At 45.8% G+C, this 22,998-nt stretch overlaps 1 protein-coding gene across 1 annotated transcript in view; it reads left to right on the forward strand.

Annotated features, from left to right (window-relative positions):
- Positions 1-22,998, forward strand: part of Mreg (melanoregulin) — a 52,683-nt gene that overhangs the window by 810 nt on the left and 28,875 nt on the right. Inside the window, exon 2 of the mRNA XM_070027122.1 lies at positions 22,335-22,494. Coding sequence (XP_069883223.1) covers positions 22,335-22,494 — 160 coding nt within the window. The remainder of the gene's footprint in view (positions 1-22,334; positions 22,495-22,998) is intronic.

Genomic DNA, 22,998 nt, shown 5'->3' on the forward strand with positions numbered 1-22,998 from the left:
CAGACAAGGCTTGTGGAATATGCTAAGAACTTAGCCTAGGTCCCTAAGCAGAGAAATGAGGGAAGAGAAAGAAGTTTCCACGGGGCTTTCTGATGCATTTCACTGATGGATTTCTCTGTCACTTGCAAAGAAGTTGGCTACGGGATTGTTCGGTGTTATTGTCAAAAAAAAAAAAAAAAAGATCATCTCTGTAAGCAAGAAAAATATTTTTTCTCATGAAAAATGCATGCGGTCTGGGGCACACGGCTCCTGGTGGCATGGGTTCATTAGAGCCGAGCTATGACATGCGAGATTATTTCGTGCTCCCTGGCTATTTCCGAAGAGGCTTTGTGAGGAAACGCTACTGCACAGTTTTTTTCCGGGGCTGTGATTTCTTCCTTTCTTTTTTTACACAATGACTTGATAGCTGGAATTTAAGTTACCAGTCCTGCCAGCCGGCTGGCCACAAACAGAAACACATGGGTGAGAATGTTGAAAGGGGTGACAGGAATCAAGATACATTGTATTCTCAAAGTGCTTTGTTCACTGGCAACGCCTTTGCACAATCTACTTAAAGAGAATAAATAAAGGTAAATAAATAAAACTAGGAAGTAATGTATAAAGTAGGGTGTTTTAAAGCAAATCCTGAAGCCATTTTCTTTAGCAGTATCTAAATCACTGGGTGCTGGTAATGCTAGCTACTCAAGAGAAAGAGATTTGAGGATTGGGGTTTGAAGACATCCAGGGCAGGAAAGTCTATGAGACTATTATCTCCAATAAACTAAACTCCAGAAATGAAGCTGTGGCTCAAGTGGTAGAGTGTCAACTTTGAGTGAAAGAGCTAAGGGACAGCACCCAGTCCTTTAAATCAACTACCAATACACACATGCGCGTGCACGCATGCGCGCGCGGGCACACAGACAGACAGACAGACAGACACACACACACACACACACACAGAGTATGCAGATAAGATCCTGCCACTTTCATAATGCTTTCTAAATCATGACTTAGTCTTTCAAGTCCAGACACTTCCCTTGATTTTGGAGGCTTGTGTAACCCCTTCCTGCCTGTACCCTCTTTTTTTTTTTTTTTTTTTTGTCAGTTGTGGGGCTTGACCTCTGGGTCTGGGTGCTGTCCCTCAGCTCTTCAGCTCAAGGTGAATACTCTACCACTTGAGCCACAGTGCTATTCTGGCTTTTTCTGCTTATGTGGAATGGAACCCAGGGCCTCATGCATGCAAGGCAAGCACTCTACCACTGAGCCACCTTCCCAGCCCACCTGTGCCCTCTTAATAATTCGTTGTGTGCCCTGTGCTGTAGGAAGAATCCACGCAGCACTTAAAGCCGGCAGGGAGGTAGAAACCTTTGCTTCTGTAACCTCTTCCTCAAGCTATTTTTCCAAGTCTCCTCTAGCAGTCTTGTTTGATCACAAGATTCTCGTTCATCTTCCTCCCTCTGATTTAGGAGTTTATCATCAGCTCTTCTCTGTTTAGGAAGCACATATATGCCATGTGTATTATCTGCATAAACAGTGATGTATACCCCATCCACATATTGTTTTTTAAAATTGCTTTTGAGAATAGTACTCCCACTTAGATTTCTAGATTGTTGTGGGCAAGCTGAAACCAAGTTGTGTTGGATTTCAGGTTTGGGTTATACATATACTCAACTTGCCAGTGCTCTTAGTCACCACAAAATACACCCTTCCGCTTAGCTTCGTCCTCAGAGCTTTGGGCCATTTCTCATGTTCTCAGATTGCTACTTTAGTCAGTGGTTTTGCTTATTTTCATACCTACACCTTCCCCGTCTTATACCAGTGGTGAACTTCACAATTGATGGGCCGGGTTGGTGGGAGGTGCTCAGCGTGGCATTCATGAGTCTGCTTGCAGTGGAATGAGTCACCCATCTGGGTGAGTGAGTATAGGTTATTAAACCTCAGTTTCCTCATCTGTAAAATGAGGCTGATAATGGCACATACTTCAAAGGATTGCGAATGGAAGGAAACAAGTGTTTAATATAGTGTCAGACACATAGTAAAGCAGTTCAATAATGTTTAGCTATTAAGTATCATGGTTACTCTTCTGAGCATGTGGCTATGAGTGGCTTAGTGTCATTCTGGCACCTTTTCAATGGGCAGCTTATTCATGCCCGTGGGCACTGGTGTTTGTGTATTTATGGGACCTACACATTCTTTCCTACCTAGACCATCTGATGGTCTGGTTTTAAATCTTCCTTTCATCCTTGTTTATTGTGCCAGGCCTAGGACTTGAAGTCAGGGCCTGCATGCTGTTCCTGAGCTTTTGTGCTCAAGGCTAGTGCTCTTATTAATTGAGCCAAAGCTCCACTTCTGGCTTTTTTGGTCGTTAATTGGAAATAAGAATGTCATGGACTTTTTTTTTTTTTTTTTTTTGCCGGTCATGGGTCTGGGCACTGTCCCTCAGCTCTTCAGCTCAAGGCTAGCGCTCTACCACTGGAGCCACAGTGCCACTTCCGGCTTTTTCTGTTTCTGTGGTGCTGAGGAATCAAACCCAGGAATGTGGCAGAGTGCTTGCCTAGCATGCATGAAGCCCTGGGTTTGATTCCTCAGTATCATATACACAGAAAAAGCAGGAAGTGCTGCTGTGGCTCAAGTGGTACAGTGCTAGCCTTGAGCAAAAGAAGCTCAGGGACAGTGCCTAGGTCCTGAGTTCAAGCCCAGGACTGGGCAAAAACAAAACACACACAAAACACACACACACAAAACACACACACACACTGTGGTCCCCAGATCTCAGCCTCCTGACCAAAACACACACACACACAAAACACACACACACACACACACACACACACACACACACACACACACACACACACACACACACACACACACACACACACACACACACACACACACACTGTGGTCCCCAGATCTCAGCCTCCTGACCAGCCGCTGGTACCCAGTGTTATTTTCATTTTTGAAAATACAAATTCGAGAAGCACATACAAGGTCATAGACCCATTGCTGTCATCTCATCTTTATCATACTCCAGAGAAATCCCAGGCCACAACCTCATTCCTCTTCTCATTCCTCCCACCCTCATCTACTATGTCTGTTTCTTGGCACAATCAGTTTGCCAGTTCTGTATATTGTGTAGATGTGGGATCATATAACACAGGGCATCTTGTACTTAGTGTTGTCGTTTCAAGGTTCATTGGGTTCTAGCATGTATCCCCATTTCATTCTTTTTGATGGCTGAGTAGTATTCTCCTATGTGGAGGTATCATATTGTCTTTATTATTTATCAGTTGATGGACATATGGGTTTGTTTTCTTTTTCACTTTTTTTTTTTTGGCTGTGATGAATACTGCTGCTGTGAATGTTCCTGATCAGGTTTCTGTGTAAATGTGGTCCCAATTCCCCTGGGTGAAGCCAGTGGTTTTGTGGTCATGAGGTAACTTCATCTCTAGCCTTTCAGGAACTGTCATTCTGCTTCTCAGAGCCTTGCTTTGAAATATTGATGGGGTAAAGTCATGTAGCCAGATGGTCAGAATTATTATTTTATGACAACTTAATTCTTGGTGTCATCTTTTCTTCTTTCACTTAGGGGGGGAAAAAGCATTTTGTACAGATACTTTTTTTTTCTTCCCTGCACTAAATTCTTTATTCTCTGGGAGGATGTTTTCATCTTTGATTTACCCCCTAAGGACTCAGTGCTGGTAAGAGGTGCCAGAAGGGGACATGGGGATTATTATTACCTCCAGCACTTTCTAAAAACACTCAGGGTCCCTTGTCAATTCTTGGTCTCAGCTCACATGCAGTCTGACAGTGCCATTTACATTTTGTTGTTGTTGTTGGTGGTGATCATGGGGCTTGAACTCAGGGCCTGAGTACTGATCCTGAGCTTTTTCTGCTCAAAGGTAGTGCATTACCACTTTGAACCACAGTGCCAGTTCTGGTTTTTTGGTGGTTAGTTGGAGAGAAGAGTCTCACAGACTTCCCTGCCCAGGCTGTCTTTGAACCACAATCTTCAGATCTCAGCTTCCTCAGTAGCAAGGATTACAGGTATAATCCTTGCCATGGGAGCCTAGCCCTGCTTTAAACCGTATATGCATAGTGTGTCCTGCACATAGGCTCCTGCGTGAGATTTCTTTTCACAAATTGTCACTTAATCATTATGGTGACCAAAATGAGCGTAATATTAATGATTCCATCTATAGAAGGAGAGCCTAAGGCTCAGAGAATTTAATATATTCACAATTTAATATATTCACCACTAATAATGCAGGGAGCATTTGAACCTATATCGATCTGATTTCAAAGTCTATTTCTAGCCCAGCACCTGTGGCTCACACCTGTAATCCTACCTACTCAGGAGACTGAGATTTGAGGATTGAGGTTTGAAGCCAACCTGGACAAGAAAGGTCTTGAGATTCTTATGTCCAATTAAAAAAGCAAAAAAAGTAGGAGGGGGCTGGGAAGTTGGCTCAGTGGTAGAGCGCTCGCCTTGCATGCTTAAGGCCCTGGGTTCGATTCCTCAGCACTACATAAGCAGAAAAAAAAAGCCAGAAGTGGTGCTGTGGCTCAAGTGGTAGAGCGCTAGCCTTGAGCTGAAGAGCTGAGGGACAGCGCCCAGGCCCAGAGTTCAGGCCCCACAACCGGACCCCCCCCCCCAATAAAAAAAGTAGGAAGTGAGGGTGTGGGTCAAAACTGGCAGAGCATCAACCTTGAACAAAAAGGCCAGGGATAGTGCCCAGGCCCCGAGTTCACATCCTATAATACTAGTGTACATGCACATGCACACACACAGGCTTATTCCTTGCATTTTAGAAAATCAGAAACTTTATCTTTTACTTTCCACAAGGAATATAATATTCAGGTCTGGGAATGTGGCTTAGTGGTACAGTGCTTGCCTAGCATGCATGAAGCCCTGGGTTTGATTTCTCAGTACCACACAAACAGAAAGAGCCAGAAGTAGCACTGTGACTCAACTGCTAGAGAGTGCTAGCCTTGAGCAAAAGAAGCTCAGGGACAGTGTCCAGGCCCTGAGTTCAAGACCCCCAACTGGCAAAAAAAAAAAAAAAAAAAAGCAAAAGCCAGCCACCCTGTGAGCCCAGGGCTGGGGTGGGGGGTGGGAGGCTGGGGCCTTGGCGTGAGCTGAGAGGTTTAGGCCCTCTGTTTAGGGAGAGCTCTCTGGCCTTGTGATCCAGAAGGGCTTCCAGGCTGGCAGGCCTGTCTTCTGGATTCCAGGTGACTGGAAGGGAATAGAGGCTCCCAGAGACTGTCATGTGGCTCAGAAAGGGTAAATCCTGGTCTTATCTCCAGCTCAGCAGCCTGCTGGTTCTGAAGCAAACATTAATCTCTCCCCCCTTTTCTTTTCCCCTCCCCTCCCCCTCTTTCCTCCTTCCTGTCCTCCTCTTCCTCTCTCTGTCTTCCTCTTCCTTCCCCTCTCCCCTTCCTTTTCTCCCAGTCCTCCCCTCCCTTCTTCTCTCTTCCCCTCTCCTGTCTTCTCTCTCTCCCTGTCCCAACTTCCTCCCCTCCATTTCCCCCCTCTCTTTTCTTCCCTTCCTCTTTCTTCCTCCTCCCATCTACCTCTCCCTTCCCCTCTTTCTCTACCCCTTCTTCTCCACCCCCTCCTGTTCAGGGCCAGTATAGAAACCAGGGATTTGTGCTTCACACCCACTAGGCAAGTGGTGTATCCCAGCTCTTGCAAGGGCATTGCTCACCCCAGGACACAGATAGGGCAGGTCAGGGCCTGGAGAAGGACTCCTGGTCTGATCATAACCCAGGCGTCTGTAAGTTGCAGAGAAAGCCAGTCTCTGAATCATATGTGAGACTGAAGTCACCTAGGGATGGAACCATGTGAGATTCGCCGTATCAGCATCCCTGTGAGAGCTGAGGTTTGGTATGGGGCTCGGCCCACATGCCTGCAGCAGGACCATTTGTCTATAACATGTTGCTTGATGCTCTGGGTCAAAATGTTGTGCTAGCAATGAAAAGAAAGCCTGTGTGTGTGTGTGTGTGTGTGTGTGTGTGTGTGTGTGTGTGTGTGTGTGTGTGTGTGTGTGTGTGTGTGTGTGTGTGTGTGTGTGTGTGTGTGTGTGTGTGTGTGTGTGTGTACAGGTACTGGGGCTTGAACTTGGTGCCTTGTGCTGTCACTTGACTTCTACCACTTGGGCCACAGCTCCATATTTGTGTGTTTTTGGTGACCAATTGGAGGTAAGAGGTAAGAGTCTCATGGACTTTTTTTTTTTTTTTTGGCCTGGGTTTGGCTTTGAAATGTGGTCCTCAGATCTCAGCCTCCTGAGTAGCTATGATTACAGGTGTGAGCCATGGGTGCCTGGCTGAAGGGAGGTATAATTCTTATTCACATTCACTGTTAATGACTGAGAAGCATTATTGCCATTGCCTGTTATTAAAAAGCAAAAAAAAAAAAAAAAAAAAAAAGAAATGGAAAGAACAGAAATGGTTATATGCATATATATGTATGTATATATATTTATTTTTATGCTGATACTGAAACTTGAATACAAAGCCTGGGCACTGTCCCTGAGCTTTGTTGATCAGGTCTAGTGCTCTACTTGAGCCACAGCTCCACTTCTGGCTTAACTGGAGATAAGAGTCTCAGACTTTCCTGCCGAGGCTAGCTTCAAACTGTGATCCTTCAGATCTCAGCCTCCTGGGTAGCTAGGATTACAAGGTGGAAGTCTCTAGCACCCAGGACAGAGCTCTTACAGGTTTCCTCCTTGACTTTCCAGCCTCCCACAGCAGCCTCCCTCTTCCTTGTGTGACCAGCATTAGTCAGTGTAAATGGCATTGGAAGTTCCCCAGAATATAAAATGTCTTCTTCTTACTCATCATGTGACCCAGGAGGTCTTTTGATATACCTTCTTGAGGTTGCATCATCTTTGTTTGAAAACTGACTTCTGGGCACTGGTGGCTTACTTCTGTAATCCCCGATACTCAGGAGGCTGAGATCAGAAGATCGAGGTTCAAAGTCAGGCTAGGCAGAAAAGTCTGTGAGACTCCTCTCTCCAGCTGACCAACAGAAAGCTGGAAGTGGAGCTGTGGCTCAAGGGGTGAAGCCCCAGCCTTCAGTGTGAAAGCTAAGAGTGTGGGGCTCTGGATTCATGTTCTAGCATCTGTGTACACCACACACACACACACACACACACACACACACACGTAAATTCTGCTTGAAAGTGTATATATAGATATATAAACCAGGCTTAGTGTTCATGCCTGTAATCCCTGCTACTTGTGGGGTGGAGACAGGAAGATCACTGTTTGGGGCCAGTCTGGGAAAAAGTTAGTGAGACTCAACAACAAGCTGGGCATGGTGGCACTCACCTATGGTTCAGCTCCTTGGGAGGCAGAGCTGAGAAGTTCAAGGTCTGAGCCAGGGCTGGGTAGAAGCAGGAGGAGACCTTACCTGAAAAAAACATTAAAAGCGAAATAGGGGTTAGAGGCCTGCCTCAGTTGGTAGAGCACTAGCCAGTGCGCAAAAGCTTCAGGTACCAAGTTTGAGTCTCCATCTTGGGCTGCCCTACCAAAAGAAAAGAAAAACTAGAAAGTGCCCAACTTCGTGCCCTTATACCGTTCAAGGTGAGGGATAGCTATTACCAGCCACCACCTCCTCCTTGATCAGATCTAGACCTTCCTGAGAGTGACTTCCTCATTTCTTTAAATACCTCTGTGGTATACCTCAAAGATACACTCTAGTTTCTCTTGCTTTGAACCCTGCACAAAACTGTGTGCTCTCTTTCACAGTACTTTCTTTGCCCAGTCTGCGAGAGTCCTTGTGTTGTGGCCAGCTTTCTTCACTATTCTTTTATTGCTTTGTAGTATGTTCCATTCCCCTTATTCTTCCTATTAGTGGACTTAGGATAGTTTCCAGTAGGGGACGATGATTTAGATTTTTTTTTTTTCTTTTTTGGTTGGTCGTGGGGCCTGAACTCTGGGCCTGGGCACTATCCCTCAGCTCTTCAGCTCAAGGCTAGTGCTCTACCACTTGAGCCAAAGCACCACTTCCGGCACTGAGGAATCGAACCCAGGGCTTCATGCATGCAAGGCAAGAACTCTACCCTGAGCCACTTTCCCAGCCCCATGATTTAGATTTTAAGTCAGCACATCAGGAAAACTATTCATCCTTCTGCCCTACTGAAGGATGAAGTCACTCCACTTGGTTCTTTAGCTATACCACACTTAGCCTTGCCCCAGGGTCTTGGCGCATAATGACATTTTCTGCTAAGAATATTCTTCCATTGGTTACCTGCTTGGAAATTCACTTTATTAGATCTCTGCTGACAGTTATTTTTGTCAGAGCATGCTTCTTACAACAGTACCCTTCCCCTTGATCTGAAGCTTATTCATTGTGCATTTCTTCAGTTCTGGTCAGGATCTGACATAAACATTTATTTCTTCCCACGAGACTGTAAACCCATGACCTTCACAAAGGTTACCTTCATAGCTGAACAATGTCCATAATTTGAGAGCAAGGAGACAGATTCCAGTCTGATCTCTACGCCTTGAAGCCTTGTGAAATTGGGAGACAAGAGTTCATTCATTCAGGGAATGTTTATCGACAATTCTTTGTGTGCCAGATGGGACTCTTTAAGTTCTTGAGATATATTACCAAACAAAACCTGCTGAGTTCTCTCTTCACTCTGGTGTTGGCAGGCCGATGTCCCAGTAAACACAATAAGTTAAGTAGGAAAAAAGTAAATGTGTAAGAAAAAGCAAACATAATGCAGGGAAGGGAGAGGCATTGCAGTTTTAATTACATGTTAGGTCTGGGTTGGGGAGAACTTCGTGTTTGAAGGAGGGGAGGGGATCTGGAGGCAGACAGGGCAGCCCACACAAGTCCCCACTGGGGGAGTGTGACTTACATATTCCTGGGCAGTGAAAGAGGCCAAAAAAGCCCTGGGAGGTTGCTATCGGCTGACCTATCGACCTGGGCTGGACTTTGGCTTATACCAAGAGTAAAGTGACAGACATTGCAGTGCTTAAAGATCTAATTTATATTAGGGTAGTAATGGGAGGGGGGAAAATGAAGGAAGGGGTGACAGTGACCAAGAAGTATTGCACTCATCACCTGACTAATGGAGTTGTAATCCCTTTGTACAACTCTTTAGCAATAATAATTGTTAGCCTAGATGCCTTAACTTGCTCTTTCCCTAGGCAACACTAGGCCTATGTAGTAAATGATTATCCCCTACCCCCTTTCCCTGGGAGATCATCCCTTTGGGATAGCTATGACCTTATAAGGCAGTGAGATTCCCCCAAATCCCAGAGGTTATAAAAAGTCACCTGAGACAATAGGTGGCACTTCTCACTTCCTCTCACCTGGTGAGATGGGGTCTTGCCTATCCCCTTACTGGCAATAAACCTTTCCTTTGTTCTTCCTATTTGCATGTCAGCATGGTTTTCTGGCAGATTCTAATTTACTCTAACAATAATAATAAAAGAAAAACAAACAACAGTGCTTTGCTGAATGCTGATGGTTCACACCTATAATCCTAGCTACTCAAAAGACTGAGACTGAGGATTGAAGTTTGAAGGCAGCCTGTGCAGGCCTTTGAGACCCCTAATTTGCAATCTCCAATTAACTACTAGAAAACTGGAAGTGGAGTTGTGGTTCAAAGGTGTAGAGCAACAGCCTTGAACAAAAAAGAAAAAAAAAGCTCAGGGATAGTGTCCAGGCTCTCAGTTCAAGTCCCATGACAGGAAAAAAGAAAAAGAAAAAAAGAAGCTAAAAGTAGGGATATGGATCAAGTGGTAGAGCACCAGCCTTGACCACAAATGCTAAGAGAGTGCTCAGGCCTTGTAAGCCCCAATTCTGGCACAAAATAAACAACTAATATACAATTAAAGGATCCAAAAGGATGGGGTTGGGTTGCTATTTTGTTTAAGAATGAGGCTGTTAAGGCTGGGAAGGTGGCTCAGTGGTAGCGTGCTTGCCTTGCATGCATGCTTGCCCTGGGTTCGATTCCATAGTACCACATAAGCAGAAAAAATCCAGAAGTGGCGCTGTGGCTCAAGTGTCTAGTAGAGTGCTAGCCTTGAGCTAAAGAGCTGAGGGACAGTGCCCAGGCAGGTCCAGAGTTCAGGCCCCATAGCCAACAGGAAAAGAAAAAAAAAGAATGAGGTTGGTATAAGGCATTCATAGAAAGAAATAGATCTTGGTGAAAATATCATCGTAAAAATTCTAATGTAAAAGATGGGACATCTTAGCTTAGTACTTTTGAGGTTTATAGTGTTTGAACCTCAAGCTTGTAGCTTTTTAGCTTTTTTTCTTCCTCCTCCTCCTCCATCCTGGGGCTTGAACTCTGAGCCTGGGTGCTATATCTGAGCTTCTTTTGCTCAAGGCTAGTGCTATGCCATTTGAGCCCCAGTGCCACTTCTGGCTTTTTTTCTGAGTGGTTTATTGGAGATAAGAGTCTCCTGGAGGGGCTTGCTTTAAACCGTGATCATCAGATCTCAGTCTCCTGAGTAGCTAGGATTACAGGTGGGCCAAAAGCACCTGGCTTTTTTTTCTTGATGTGGTGGAAGTAGGGGTAGGGAGATGGATGACCAACAGTGTGCTGGGGCTTCCCTGGCTGAGCTGGGGGCTTCTGGCAGTCAGTTGCTGCGGAGGTTGGACCTGAGCTAGGTCCGAGTTGTCCCAGTGGAAATGACAAGTCCGAAACCAGAAGTCAGGTTGGAGCTGGGGTTCTGGTATTATTTGGGAGCCTTTTCTGTGTGGTTGGTCTTTGTTTTTTATTTGTGAGTCAAAAACAATTGTAGTTGGGTACTGGTGGGTCATGTCAGTAATCCTAGCTACTCAAGAGGCTGAGATCTGAGGATCATGGTTCAAAGCCAGCTGGGCTTTGAACTTTTATCTCCAATTAACCACCCAAAAGCTAGAAGTGGAGCTGTGGCTCAAGTGGTAGAGTGTTAGCCTTGAGCTAAAAATCTCAAGAAACAGCACCCAGGCCCTGAGTTCAAGCCCCAGGACTGGTACAAAAACAAAATAAAGCAAAACCTGTTGCAGAACAAAGTTTAAACCTGGTGTTAAAGTGTGTAAATTTTGGGTCAGATAGGTTAGAAAAAGGACAAGTGGCAGAGAGAACAAAAACATGGGAGACAGAAGGAAATACAGAAAAAGAGGGAAAGGGAAGACAGGAAGAAATAGGAGAGACAGTAGGGGAAGAGAGGAAGGAAAAGAGGGAAAGGAAGGAAGAAGGGAGGAAAGGAGGGGAAGGGAGTAAGTAAAGGAGGGGAAGGGAGGACCAAAGGAAAGGAGAGAAAGCAGGCAAAGAAGGAAAGGAACAGGAAGAGAAGGGAGGGAGGAAGGAAAGGAGGAAGGGAGGGACAAGTAGGAAGGGGGGAGGGAAAAGAAGGGAGAGAGGGAAGAAGGGAAAAGAAAAGAGGGAGGGAGGGAGAGAGGGAAGGGGGATTTTAGATTGCCCTGTTCTTTTGCAGGGTGAGGTGTCTTAGAGGGAGGCAGGGAAAGATCCAGAAGACAGGGCTAGCCAGGTGCTGTGGGGATCACTCACCCATGGCCCTCAGGGTGAAGGAGGTGGTGGTGAACAGGGTGGCCAGCAGTCTCTTGATGTGTTTCTTTCTTTTTTTTTTATTGTGAAAATACTGTACAGAGGAGTTACTATTACATGGTCTTGATGTGTTTCTTTTTTTTTTTTTTTTTTTTTTTTTTTGTCGGTTGTGGGGCTTGAACTCTGGGCCTGGGCGCTGTCCCTCAGCTCTTCAGCTCAAGGCGAGTGCTCTACCACTTGAGCTACAGCGCCACTTCCGGTTTTCTGGTGGTTTATTGGAGATAGGAGTCTCACGGTCTCTCCTGCCCGGGCTGGCTTTGAACCGCGATCCTCAGATCTCAGCCTCCTGAGTAGCTAGGATTACAGGCGTGAGCCACCAGCGCCCGGCTGGTCTTGATGTGTTTCTTAACCCTGCAAGTTCAGTCTGTTTGCTATTTTCTTTCTTTCTTTTCTTTTCATCTTTGTCGGTTGTGGGGTTTGATCTCTGGGCCTGGGCATTGTCCCTCAGCTCTACCACTTGAGCCACAGTGCCACTTCTGGTTTTGTGGTGGTTCATTGGAGATAAGAGTCTCATGGACTTTCCTGCCTGGCTGGCTTTGAACCGTGATCCTCAGATCTCAGCCTCCTGACTAGCTAGGATTACAGGCGTGAGCCACCTGCTGGCCGGCATGTTTGCTTTTTTCTGAGTTCCACTCTTACCTCAGTGCTGGGTGACACACTGCCCATGGGAAGGGCCAGGGAGGTCAGGTCACTGCCAGCATTTGCCAGCAGCTGTATTTTCAGGCCTTCTAAATCTCATCCACACTGACCAAGATAGTGGCCAAGATACTCCCTTCCCCACTCCCTCCCCCCTTTGGTAAATAACGCAGCTCTTTGTGACTCAGGCCCTGAGCTTCAGGTTCTCAAGCTCGTAACACCTAGACTCCCAGGGCCCTGGGTTTGATGCTCCTGGTGGGAATGGTTTGAAATTGGACACCCCCCCCCCCTTACCTTTTGGGACCAAAGACAGCTTTCAGCTGAGGCTGAAACTTCAGAGCTGCTCTCAAATGCCTGAGGCTAATTAAATATTTATCATCAGCAGATAGATGGTGGCCGGGGGCAAAGCAACTGGCTCTGACTTTATTCCCAACCTTTTATAAGTCAGGGGGGAGGGGGGGAGGGTGAAGAGAAATTGGAGCTCTTGATTGACAGCCCCACCCTCCCTTCTGTCTGCTCTGAGCTCTGGGGCACACACCTCAGGGCCTTTGCACTGATTTCTCTTTACCGGCCTGGGAGCCCTTTCTTGGTCTGGGCTCCCTGGGGTTCCCAAGCTGCTGCCTCCGTTTCAGGCTGTTTGCTTTAGATTTTGTTCTGTCCCAGCCTTTTGCCCTGAAGGTCTACGTAGAACAAGGTGGATGGATGCTTTCTCTGCTGGAGAGGCTGAGGGTAAGACCTGGGGGGCGGAGGCCACGCAGGGGAATAGAACTTGCAACACAGTGAGAGCCCAGTGGTTATGGACAGATACTTCCGGAGCTGCTCGAAGAGTCCGCAGCCCTCATCTTCATCTTAACCAGCCAGAAGCCGGGTGGCAAAAGGAGATGCCCAGTATAGGAGGCAATGGGACAGAGGCTTTGCTGGCGGAGCAGCAGGCCTGGGAGGGCGGAGCTTGCAGGGCAGAGGCCCTGCTCTGCAGGGACAGCCACAGCAGCGGCTGCTTCTCGCCTCTCCCACCCCATCCCCTGGGATCTGGGACCAGGCTGCGTCAGGGGACACCGGGAACACAGCTCCTAATTAGGCAGGGCTAGATGAGGTGGGGGTGGGGAGTGGGGGAGGACTCAGGAGGTGAGTACTGTACCTCTCTGGAAACAAGCACTTCTAAACTGGTTGTATTTTAACCTTCCTGTGAACTACCCTTCAGTTTGTAGATTAAGGATTGTGGGTGGGTGTTTAACCATTGATTAGAGTAGTCTGTCTGTCTACCTGTCTATCTGTCTTCTCTCCTCTCTCTCTCTCTCTCTCTCTCTCTCTCTCTCTCTCTCTCTCTCTCTCTCGTGTGTGTGTGTGTGTGTGTGTGTGTGTGTGTGTGTGTGTGTGTGTGTGTGTGTGTGTGTGTGTGTGTGTGTGTGTGTGTGTGTGTGTGTGTGTGTGTGTGTGTGTGTGTGTGTGTGTGTGTGTAAGGGAACCAGGGAAGAGAGTAGGACTGGAGAGAGGAATGGAAGGAAGAAGGAGAGAAAAGCAGATCAGAGAGCTAGAGTGCACCCTGGCCAGAAAGGCAGCTGTGAAAATCTCTTTAATACTGGAAGAGAAACTGAGGCACAGTAAAGCAGAAAGTGGCTCAGTTATTCCAGGGCAAGTGTTTTCTATATGGCTTATTCAAGCTCATACTGGTTCATTTCCTCCCTGCCTCTTTGGGGCCATTTAGAAGGTGTTATCAGTGAGTTAAGACTGGGATTTCCTTTCTTGGTTGGGGTCCGGGCTCTGTTTGCTCTACTCCTGAGTGCTTTGAAAGCAAGCATGTGGAGGTGTAGAGGAAGTTCTGGATTGAATCCCTGCCTGGAGAAATTTACCAACCAGGAGACTAAGCCAAGAGTTTTAAAAAGTTAACACATTTGGAAGGAAATGCAAGGCAGGAGAGCGCTAAGGTTTCCTGGGGCTAAGCTGACGGTGGCCTTGGGGTTGTGCTGCAGGTCTTGGTGAAGCTGCACACAGGGGTGCAGGGTTCCAGAATGGTGGGGTCCCTGGGAGACGCCCCTGGGGCCTTTGCTGGTTTGTCTGGGAAGCCTCCTTACATGCCTGGGTTGTCCCAGGTGCTGCATAGGAGGATGCATCTCACCTTTGGAGATTGAGTCCCAGGACAAGCTGTTACCTGAGTTTTAGCCCAGAGGCCTGACCGGCAGTGCAGGGGAGGGGGTTCAGAAGAAATGAGGTTTGTCACTCATCCTAGACATTAAATTGTAAACTAGTGGGGGGGGGGAAAAGAATGACGACAAGGAAAAACACTGGAACAGTGTGGCCCTACAAGGAAGCTGGGATCGATGAAGGATCTCAGCCATTGTTAGAGGTACTGACATGACTAGCTGATTATACCAGCAGAGGACTGAGGGCGGAGGATGGTAATCAGGCGTGGAGGAGCTGTGGTCTGGAGGGATTATGATCTCCGTTCTAGTTCTGGGAGGTGACTCTAAATGTGTCCACCTTACTCTCCGCTCCAGGGGGCAAATAGGTTCCCATAAGATGACATGCCCTGCCTGAGGAAGGGGCTGTGTGGAGTTCAGTTCCTGCCCTGTGGCCATGGCTCCCAGTATGGAGCATGCATGCGCTTCCTGTGTGACCTGTCTGTGACACTCCCCAGTTCCTGGAATCCAAAGCTACTGCAGGTGCAGGGCGATGACTAGAGACTTCCCTGGCTCCACTCACGATTTTCTAGAACAGGATTTTGTAACACGTGTGGAAGCTGACAATTGAGGCTAGCTACTCAGGAGGCAGAGGCTGGAGAGTCAGGTCTGAAGGCCAGCCCAGGCCAAAAAAAAAAGCTAGTGAGATCCTCCTCATATCAACTAATTAGCTGGGCATGGTGGTTCACATCCATAAATCTGGCTTCTCCGGAGCCTTTGGAGGAGGCTTATGATCCAAAGCCAGGCCCTAGGCAGTAATGTGAGGCCCGATCTGAAAAATACCCAAGAAGGAAAGGGCTGCGGGTGTGGCTTTCGGTGACCAAGTGCTTATTTAGCAAACAGGAAGTCCTGAGTTCCCCAAAGCTTGAAAATACCTTAGTTACTCTTACTGTCTTTAGTCTTGAAGAGGGGATAAGATAGGTTAGGTAAGTCTTGGGCTAAGCCACCTGAATCTTTGACAGGCAGGCACCCACCTGCAGCTGGGTGCTGGTGGCTCAGATTGTAATCCTAGCTACTCAGGAGGCTAAGATCTGAGGATCGAGGTTCAAAGCCAGCCTGGGCTGGAGAGTCCGTGAGACTCTATCTCCAATTAACTACATCCAAAACTGGAAGTGGAGCTGTGGTTCGAAGTGGTAGAGCACTAGCCTTGAGCATAAAAGCTAAGGGATAGAGCACAGGCCCTGAGTTCAAGCCCCATGATGGACCCAAAAAAGAAAAAAAGTAAGCAGGCCAGCGTGCAGAGTTGAGCAGGAATCGGACCCAAAGTTTGGACACAAGGGAGCCGGATACCAAGGGAGGGCACAGCTCCCATCAGGCCTCCGCTTTCCAGAATTCCAGCAAGAGCAGCCGCTCCGTCCTTGCTCCAGCCCCTGCCATGCCTCACACACTGCCAGCCAGCTCTGGAAGCCAGACAACAAGCAACCCAAACATCTTCGGTTCCTGTCTGCCTGGCAGGAAAGGCGGGAGCCCTTGTGCAGGTGCTGAGCTGTGGTGCAGGCAGGGTGGCTTGCACTTGAGTCAGGGCCATCTAGGGCACCTGCCCAGGGCTTATCTGATCTTTTGACCCCCTCCTTCCCCAGCCGTCCCTCTTCTTTCCTTCGCCCTCTCCACTCCATTCCCCTACTCATCCCTCTCCATGGCACCTCGGGGCTGCTTAGACCCTTGGATACTGCTGCGATCTGTCCTCTCATTTTTCTCTTGCTCACACCCTCCTCTGTTTCATTTTAATTAACCAAAATGTAGTTTAAATTTCATTTATTTATTTAGTCGGTTGTGGGGCTTGATCTCTGGGCCTGGGCACTGTCCCTCGGCTCTTCAGTTCAAGGCGAGCATTCTACCACTTGAGCCACACAGCACCACTTCTGGTTTTCTGGTGGTTCATTGGAGATAAGAGTCTCATGGACTTTCCTGCCCGGGCTGGCTTTGAACTGAGATCTGAGGATCTCAGCCTCCTGAGTAGTTAGGATTACAGGCATGGGCCCTGGGTACCTGGCTAATTTAAATTTAATTCTGTATTTATTTAGCAATTGAACACCAGCTCTCACACACTCAAAGGATCGTCCTTGAAGGTTGGGAGAGGGTAGTGCTGTGGTTGTGGGATAGTTCATTGTGACAGTTTCTGAGACATCTCCTTGTACCTGCTACATCCAGTATTCCTCCACAACCCAGACCTGACACACCCCCAAACTCCTTTGGGTAACTTGTCTCAGTTTACAGGAAAAACTTAGCCTGGTGCTTTCTTCAGGCTGACTCCAAGTTAGCTTTCTGTCTTCCTGTCCTATCTCCCATGCACCCCATCCTCAGTGCACATGTGCAAACGCATGGAATGCCTCAGCCAAGGGGCATTGGAGGCCTGCCCCGGCCCTCACTCCTCCTCAGGTCTGTCTACACTTGTCTCCATAAAACCTGTAAAACATTTTTTAAAATTGTTATCATACAGGTGATGTACACAGCGGCTACAGCTACATAAGTCAGTTAATGAGTACGTTTCTTTTGGACATTTCTTTTGGATACCTCTTCCCTCACTCTCCCAGTTTTCCCCTCCCATCTCCACCCACAAGTTGTATAGTGCATTTTCAACATAGTGTCCAGTGAGTGCCACTGCTGCATTTGTTCACCCTTTGTCCCTCCACTTCTGTGCCCCTCCTAACCGTCCTGAAGACAGATAAAAGAACAAACAAGACAAAAAGAAAGGAAAACAAAAACAGCAACAAAGAAAAAAAACCTCTTATACAATGAGATGTACTAGACACTATGTTGAAAACAAACTTTACAACTTGGGGGTAGAGGGAGGGGGAGTTGGGGAGGTGGGAAGGGATGGTAGGGGAAAAACAAAGGAGGGGTAACGATGCTTGATAGGAAATGTACTCATTACCTTACTCATGTAACTGTAGCCCTCTGTACAGTATTTTACAATTAAAAAAATATATATATAAAAGAAAAAAACCTCTTGTTTCCATTTCCTGGCGTCATAAAACCTTTTGAACTTCATTCTTTTTTGGGTCCGATTGTGGGGCCTGAACTCTGGGCCTGGGCACTGTCCCTCAGCTCTTCAGCTCAAGGCTAGCGCTCTACCACTTGAGCCACAGCGCCACTTCTGGCTTTTTTTTTTCTGCTTATGTGGTGCTGAGGAATAGAACCCAGGGCCTCAAGCATGCAGGGCAAATGCTCTACCACTGAGCCACCTTCCCAACCCCTGAACTTCCTTCTTGTCTGGTGTGATTTGTCACTTTTTTCTTTGTGCTCCTATGGTATTCTGTATATTTTAAAAGAAAATCACGCTATTGCATTATAGTCAGCTTAGGAAAGAGACAACATCCTTTTTGGTTTTTAGTTTCCAACGCACCCACTACATTATATATATATATATACACACACACACATATGTATATACTATAGTATATGCATATATATGTATAATATATACATATGTATTTGTGGTACTGGGATTTGAACTCAGGGCCTCACACTTAAGTTTCTTACTCATGGCTGGCAACTCTACCATTTGAGCCAAACCTCCAGCCCAATGTTTTGCTGGTTATTTTAGAGATGGATCCTCATAGACTTTTCTGTCTCATCTGACTTTGAACTGCGATCCTCTGGACTTCAGCCTCTTCCTCATAGCTGGGATGACAGATGCCTATCACCATCCTGGGTTTGTTTATGAGATGGACTCTTGCTGACTTTTTGTCAGGGCTGGCCTTGTGCTGCAATCCTCCTGACTTGTGATGAGCACCGGCTGGTTGCTCTTGAGGGTCAGGCAATGGAACCCTATGACTTGCTAGGTCAGCCTGAGTAAGAACACAGCAAGAAAAGTGTGGCTGCTGTGGGTCTGACTCCTCCTAAGCTGCACTTTGACCCTCAATCTCTGTCCTATGACCGGGCCAGATGGGTTTTAGAAGCACCCAGTCCCCAGGTCCTGTGCTGGCCCAGATGTCTGACTCCTCTTGGCCTTGGCACCCACATCCTGTCCTCACCTTTTGCCGCAGCTAGCTTTCCTACATGGGCCTTGGCTATCTTTCTCAAGTCTGAGTCTTTGACTGGCAGCCTAATCTGTACCCCATCATCCTACCCCTGGGGCTCCTCCCTTGCTGGTCGCTTCCTGCCACTGACCCTCAATCTGGTGACTGGTACTTGCTTCCTGTTGTGAGATGTCCTTAGTGCTTACTTCTGACGGTGATGGTGGTGGGCAGCTTGAGCCCACCTGTCAATCAATGGCTCTGACGGGTGCCATTTGTTTATCTGGGCATCCTCTTGTGTTGTCTTCATTTGTAGTTTCTTAGTATCACACCTGCAGGTGTTTTGGCCATCACAAGTCCATGAGGGCATTCTAGCTCTGCCTCAGAGACTGACAGCACTCACCATCCGGGCAACTAAACCAGAGCCTGGCTTGGTCTTTGCCTCCGCCTGCCCCCTTGGTAGTCACCTCCCCCCACAGCCCCCACCGGCTTATCCCAAATCCCTTACTTTTACGTCACATGGTCTTGAATAATGTACTTGTCTTCAGCTCTGTTGCAGTCCTGATACTTGCCAAATCTCACCTGAGAGATTACATGCTTATTTATTTCTTCTCTTGTTTGTTGTGGTGATGGGGCTTCATACATGTTAACCTTGTGTCCTGTCTCTGGGCTATACCTCTGGTCCCTTACACTGTATCTTTTTTTTTTTTTTTTTGCCTCTGTCCCTGAGCCTCTTTGTGCTCAAGGCTAGTGCTCTAACATTTGAGCCACAGCTCCACTTCTGGAGTTTTCTGAGTAGTTTATTGGGGATAAGAGTCTCACAGACTTTTCTGCCTGGCCTGGCTTTGAACTGCTCCTCAGATCTCAGTGTCCTGAGTAGCTAGCATTATAGGTATAAGCCACTGGTTCATTAACCTGTATCATAATGAGTCTCCTGAATTCTCTCCGGACACCGTTTTAACTTTTCCACACACCCTGCAAAAATCTCTTAAAGATGTATTCCCCTCTGGGCACCAGTGGCTCATGCCTGTAATTCTAGCTGCTTAGGAGACTTAAATCTGAGCATTGCAGTTCAGAGCCAGTGGGAACAGGAAAGTTTGTTAGATTCTAAAAAGATGGAAGTGGAGCTGTGACGTAAGTGGTAGAACATTTTCCTTGAGCACAAAATCTTAGAAAAAGCACCCAACCCCTGAGTTCAAGCCCTCAGACTGGCACGCATGCACGTGTGTGCGCACACACACACACACACACACACACACACCATATTATCCTGTTTGTGTCACATCACAATCCTACTTAAAACTCTTGTCTTGCTTTTAGTAAAACAATCACACTAGAAGAATGTTTGAAACATGACCTTTGAAAGTGGAGCGTGGCTCAAAGTGGTAGAGTGCAGCACCGAGGCCCTGAGTTCAAGCCCCACAGCTGACAAAACAACCAACAAACAAAAGTGTGACCTATGAAGTCACGGATTAGTCCCAAGCTGCCACCTTAGCTTCCCTTTCTTTCTCTAGCAGTGACTCTTTTTCATCCCTGCTGTTCTCCCACCCTGGGCCTTGCAATACATTGCTTCCTTTGCTTATAGTATCCTGCTCTTACGGCACGAGCCTCCCTTCTCCATGCCTGCCTGATGTCTCCCTCTACTTGGATCTTCTCTTAATGTCTTTATGTGCTCTCATGGCTCCCAAATACCCTCTTTATAGCACTTATCGCCATGTTTAATTATATAGTCATGTGATTGTTCATTAATGTATTTCTCATCCTTGACTCCAGTGAAGTCCAGGGAAAGGAAACTGGTCCATGTTGCTCAGTCTTACTGAGCCTGGTGATTCAGGTGCAGTCAGTGCTTTATAGGCATGAGTAGATGAAGTGAGTGGCCCCAGCATGACCATACCTGTCCTGTGCCATGTTATTGGCTGAAGGTGATGTATGGACACTAGGTATGGTGCTCCATCTCTAATCTCTGTATGCCCAAACATGAGTACTGCCTAATAAATGAAGAGTCATGAAACAAATGTTCAAAACAGGATCATTGTTTAGTTTTCTTGTTGTATTTTGCTAGATATTATTATTATTTTTTGGCGGGGGTCGGGTCGTGGGGCCTGAACTCTGGGCCTGGGCGCTGTCCCTCGGCTCTTCAGCTCTTCAACTCAAGGCTAGCACTCTACCACTTGAGCCACAGTGTCACTTCCGGCTTTTTTCTTTTTGCTTATGTGGTGCTGAGGAATCGAACCCAGGGCCTCAGGCATGCAAGGCAAGCGCTTTACACTGAGCTACCTTCCCAGCCCCTTTGCTAGATATTATACAACATGTACTTCCAGGTTTATTGTGTATCTTTGAACACAAGAGTTCCCCTCTTCATGTTAATTGTTTCATTTTAGTCACACAGTTATTTAGTTCCCCATTGGATTTTCTTTTTGGGGAATTTGTTGCTGAATTTCATGTTTACTAGTAGTCATTACCTCTGTCCACATTTCTGGTTATATCTGTTTTCTTCTATTTTAAAAGAGATAAAAGATAACGGACAGAGTGGGAGACAACTATTCAATGGACTATTCAATGGATAATGCATAAATATCCAGAATACACCAAGAGCTAAAAAAGTTAAACTGTAAGAGAACAGATAACAAGATAACAGAAAACAAAGAATAGATAATCTGATTAAATAAATTGGGCCTTTTTCAGAAGAAGTCCAAATGGCTATTAGATACATGAAAAAATGAGCAACATTCTTAGCCATAAGGAAATGTAAATAAAAATTCCACTCAGATTCCAACTCACTGTTGGTGAGAATGTGAACTAGTGCCACCACTACAGAAATAAATATGGTGTTTCTTCAAAAAATGGAAAATAGACCCACTTATGACCCTTTTATAGACTATTGGGCATGTATCTCAAGGAAAGTAAATTCATATATGAGTAATGCTTGAATACCCATGTTTATTGCAACTCTGTTCACAATAGCCAAACTATGGAATCACACAAGGTTCCCAACAACTGCTGAATAGGTAATGAAAATATAGCATATATGTATATATCATGGAATATTACTGTTTTTAAAAAATAAGATTACATCACTCACGAGAAAACAAATGAAGCTGAAGATCATCTTGTTGAGCAAGATTAGCCAAGCTCAATAAGCAGCATATCCTGTTTTTACACATTTGTGGGACCTAGACTTAAAAGATATACACACTGACATAGACACACAAGACACACACACAAGCACAGCATAATTAAACTGTGAGAATGGGAAGGAGGAGAGTGAAAGAGAATGACAGAAGACAAATAATATAGAATACAGGTGTGTATGCATCTAGGTGTGTATACAGGTATATATCTGTACAGGTGTGTATAAGGAATCTCACTGAAAGATGTTGGACAGTAGAAGGCAAGGAGAGATGGGGAAAGAGCACAATAGAGAGGGTTAGTATGAATAAATTGTAATATGTATGTACTTGCAAAATACTGTGGTGAAACTCAATGGAACAATTTATATACACTAAACATTATGAAAAAAAAGAGAGGGAAAAATTAAACTAGCCCTGTTGTGTGGTAGGTACCAGCAGGAGGAGGGCAGGCAAAGAGAGAGGGTGAATGAGAATGAAAATGGTCACAGTACTTTATTTGCACATATGAAAACAGAACCATGAAACCTGTTGAAATTGTTTCAAGAAGAGGGGAGAGGGGATAAGGGAAAGAGATAGTAGGAATGAGGTTGATGTGGTTACCCTGTATGCATAGATAGAAATATTGCAATGAAGCCCATCTTGCTCAATGATATATACTAATAAAAATTCTTTTTAAGTAAGTGATTTACTTTTTGTTTGTTTCATTGTAGTGTTATGCTTAATTATTAATGACTATTTAGATCTTTTATTATAAATGTACATGTATTTATATATTATATACTTTTATTTATATTGTGTGTTATATACATATGATATAGAATGTATTGCTTACATAAAACAAGATCCTTATCCCCTTTTGTATTTTTAATACCACAGTGATAACAACCCGTATTCCTCATTTGGAGCAATGCTGGCCCGGGATGATGAAAAGAATTTATGGAGTCTTCCTCATGACGTGTCCCACACTGAGGCAGATGATGACAGAATGCTATACAATTTGATAGTCATTCGTAACCAGAAGGCCAAAGACTCAGAGGTAAGCACCTGTATTTGTTACATTGGACAAAATCCCTGAATAAACAGCTCAAGGAAGGAAAGATCTATTTTGCTCATGGTTTCAGTCGTCATGGCTGGATTGATGTCATGAGGCAGATCAGCTTACATCATGGTAGATAGGAAGTGGTACACAGCTGTAGGAGGGAAGAGAAAGGCAGGATACAGCCCTTAAGGATAACAAAGACTTATTTCCTCCTTCCAGGCTCTGTCTTCCATAGTTCTACCCCTCCCAGTAATCTGCTCAAACTTTGGATCCATCAGTGGATCAAACAAGTCATAAGGTCAGAGATCTCATAGTCTAATTGTCTCTGGAACACCCCATAGACAAGGCTAGAGATGTGCTTTCCTATTTTCCTAAGTACTTCTCTATTCAGTTAAGTTGATTATGAAGATTAACTATCATGGTACCTTTTGAAATCCTGCTGTTGTGCAGATGATACTGGACATTAAGATAAAGAAAAAAAAATACTTTATTTTTTGAGAT

The sequence above is a fragment of the Dipodomys merriami genome, unplaced genomic scaffold (assembly GCF_024711535.1).
Source record: "Dipodomys merriami isolate MVZ:Mamm:240054 unplaced genomic scaffold, mDipMer1.0.p SCAF_1, whole genome shotgun sequence".
Classification (NCBI taxonomy): domain Eukaryota; kingdom Metazoa; phylum Chordata; class Mammalia; order Rodentia; family Heteromyidae; genus Dipodomys; species Dipodomys merriami.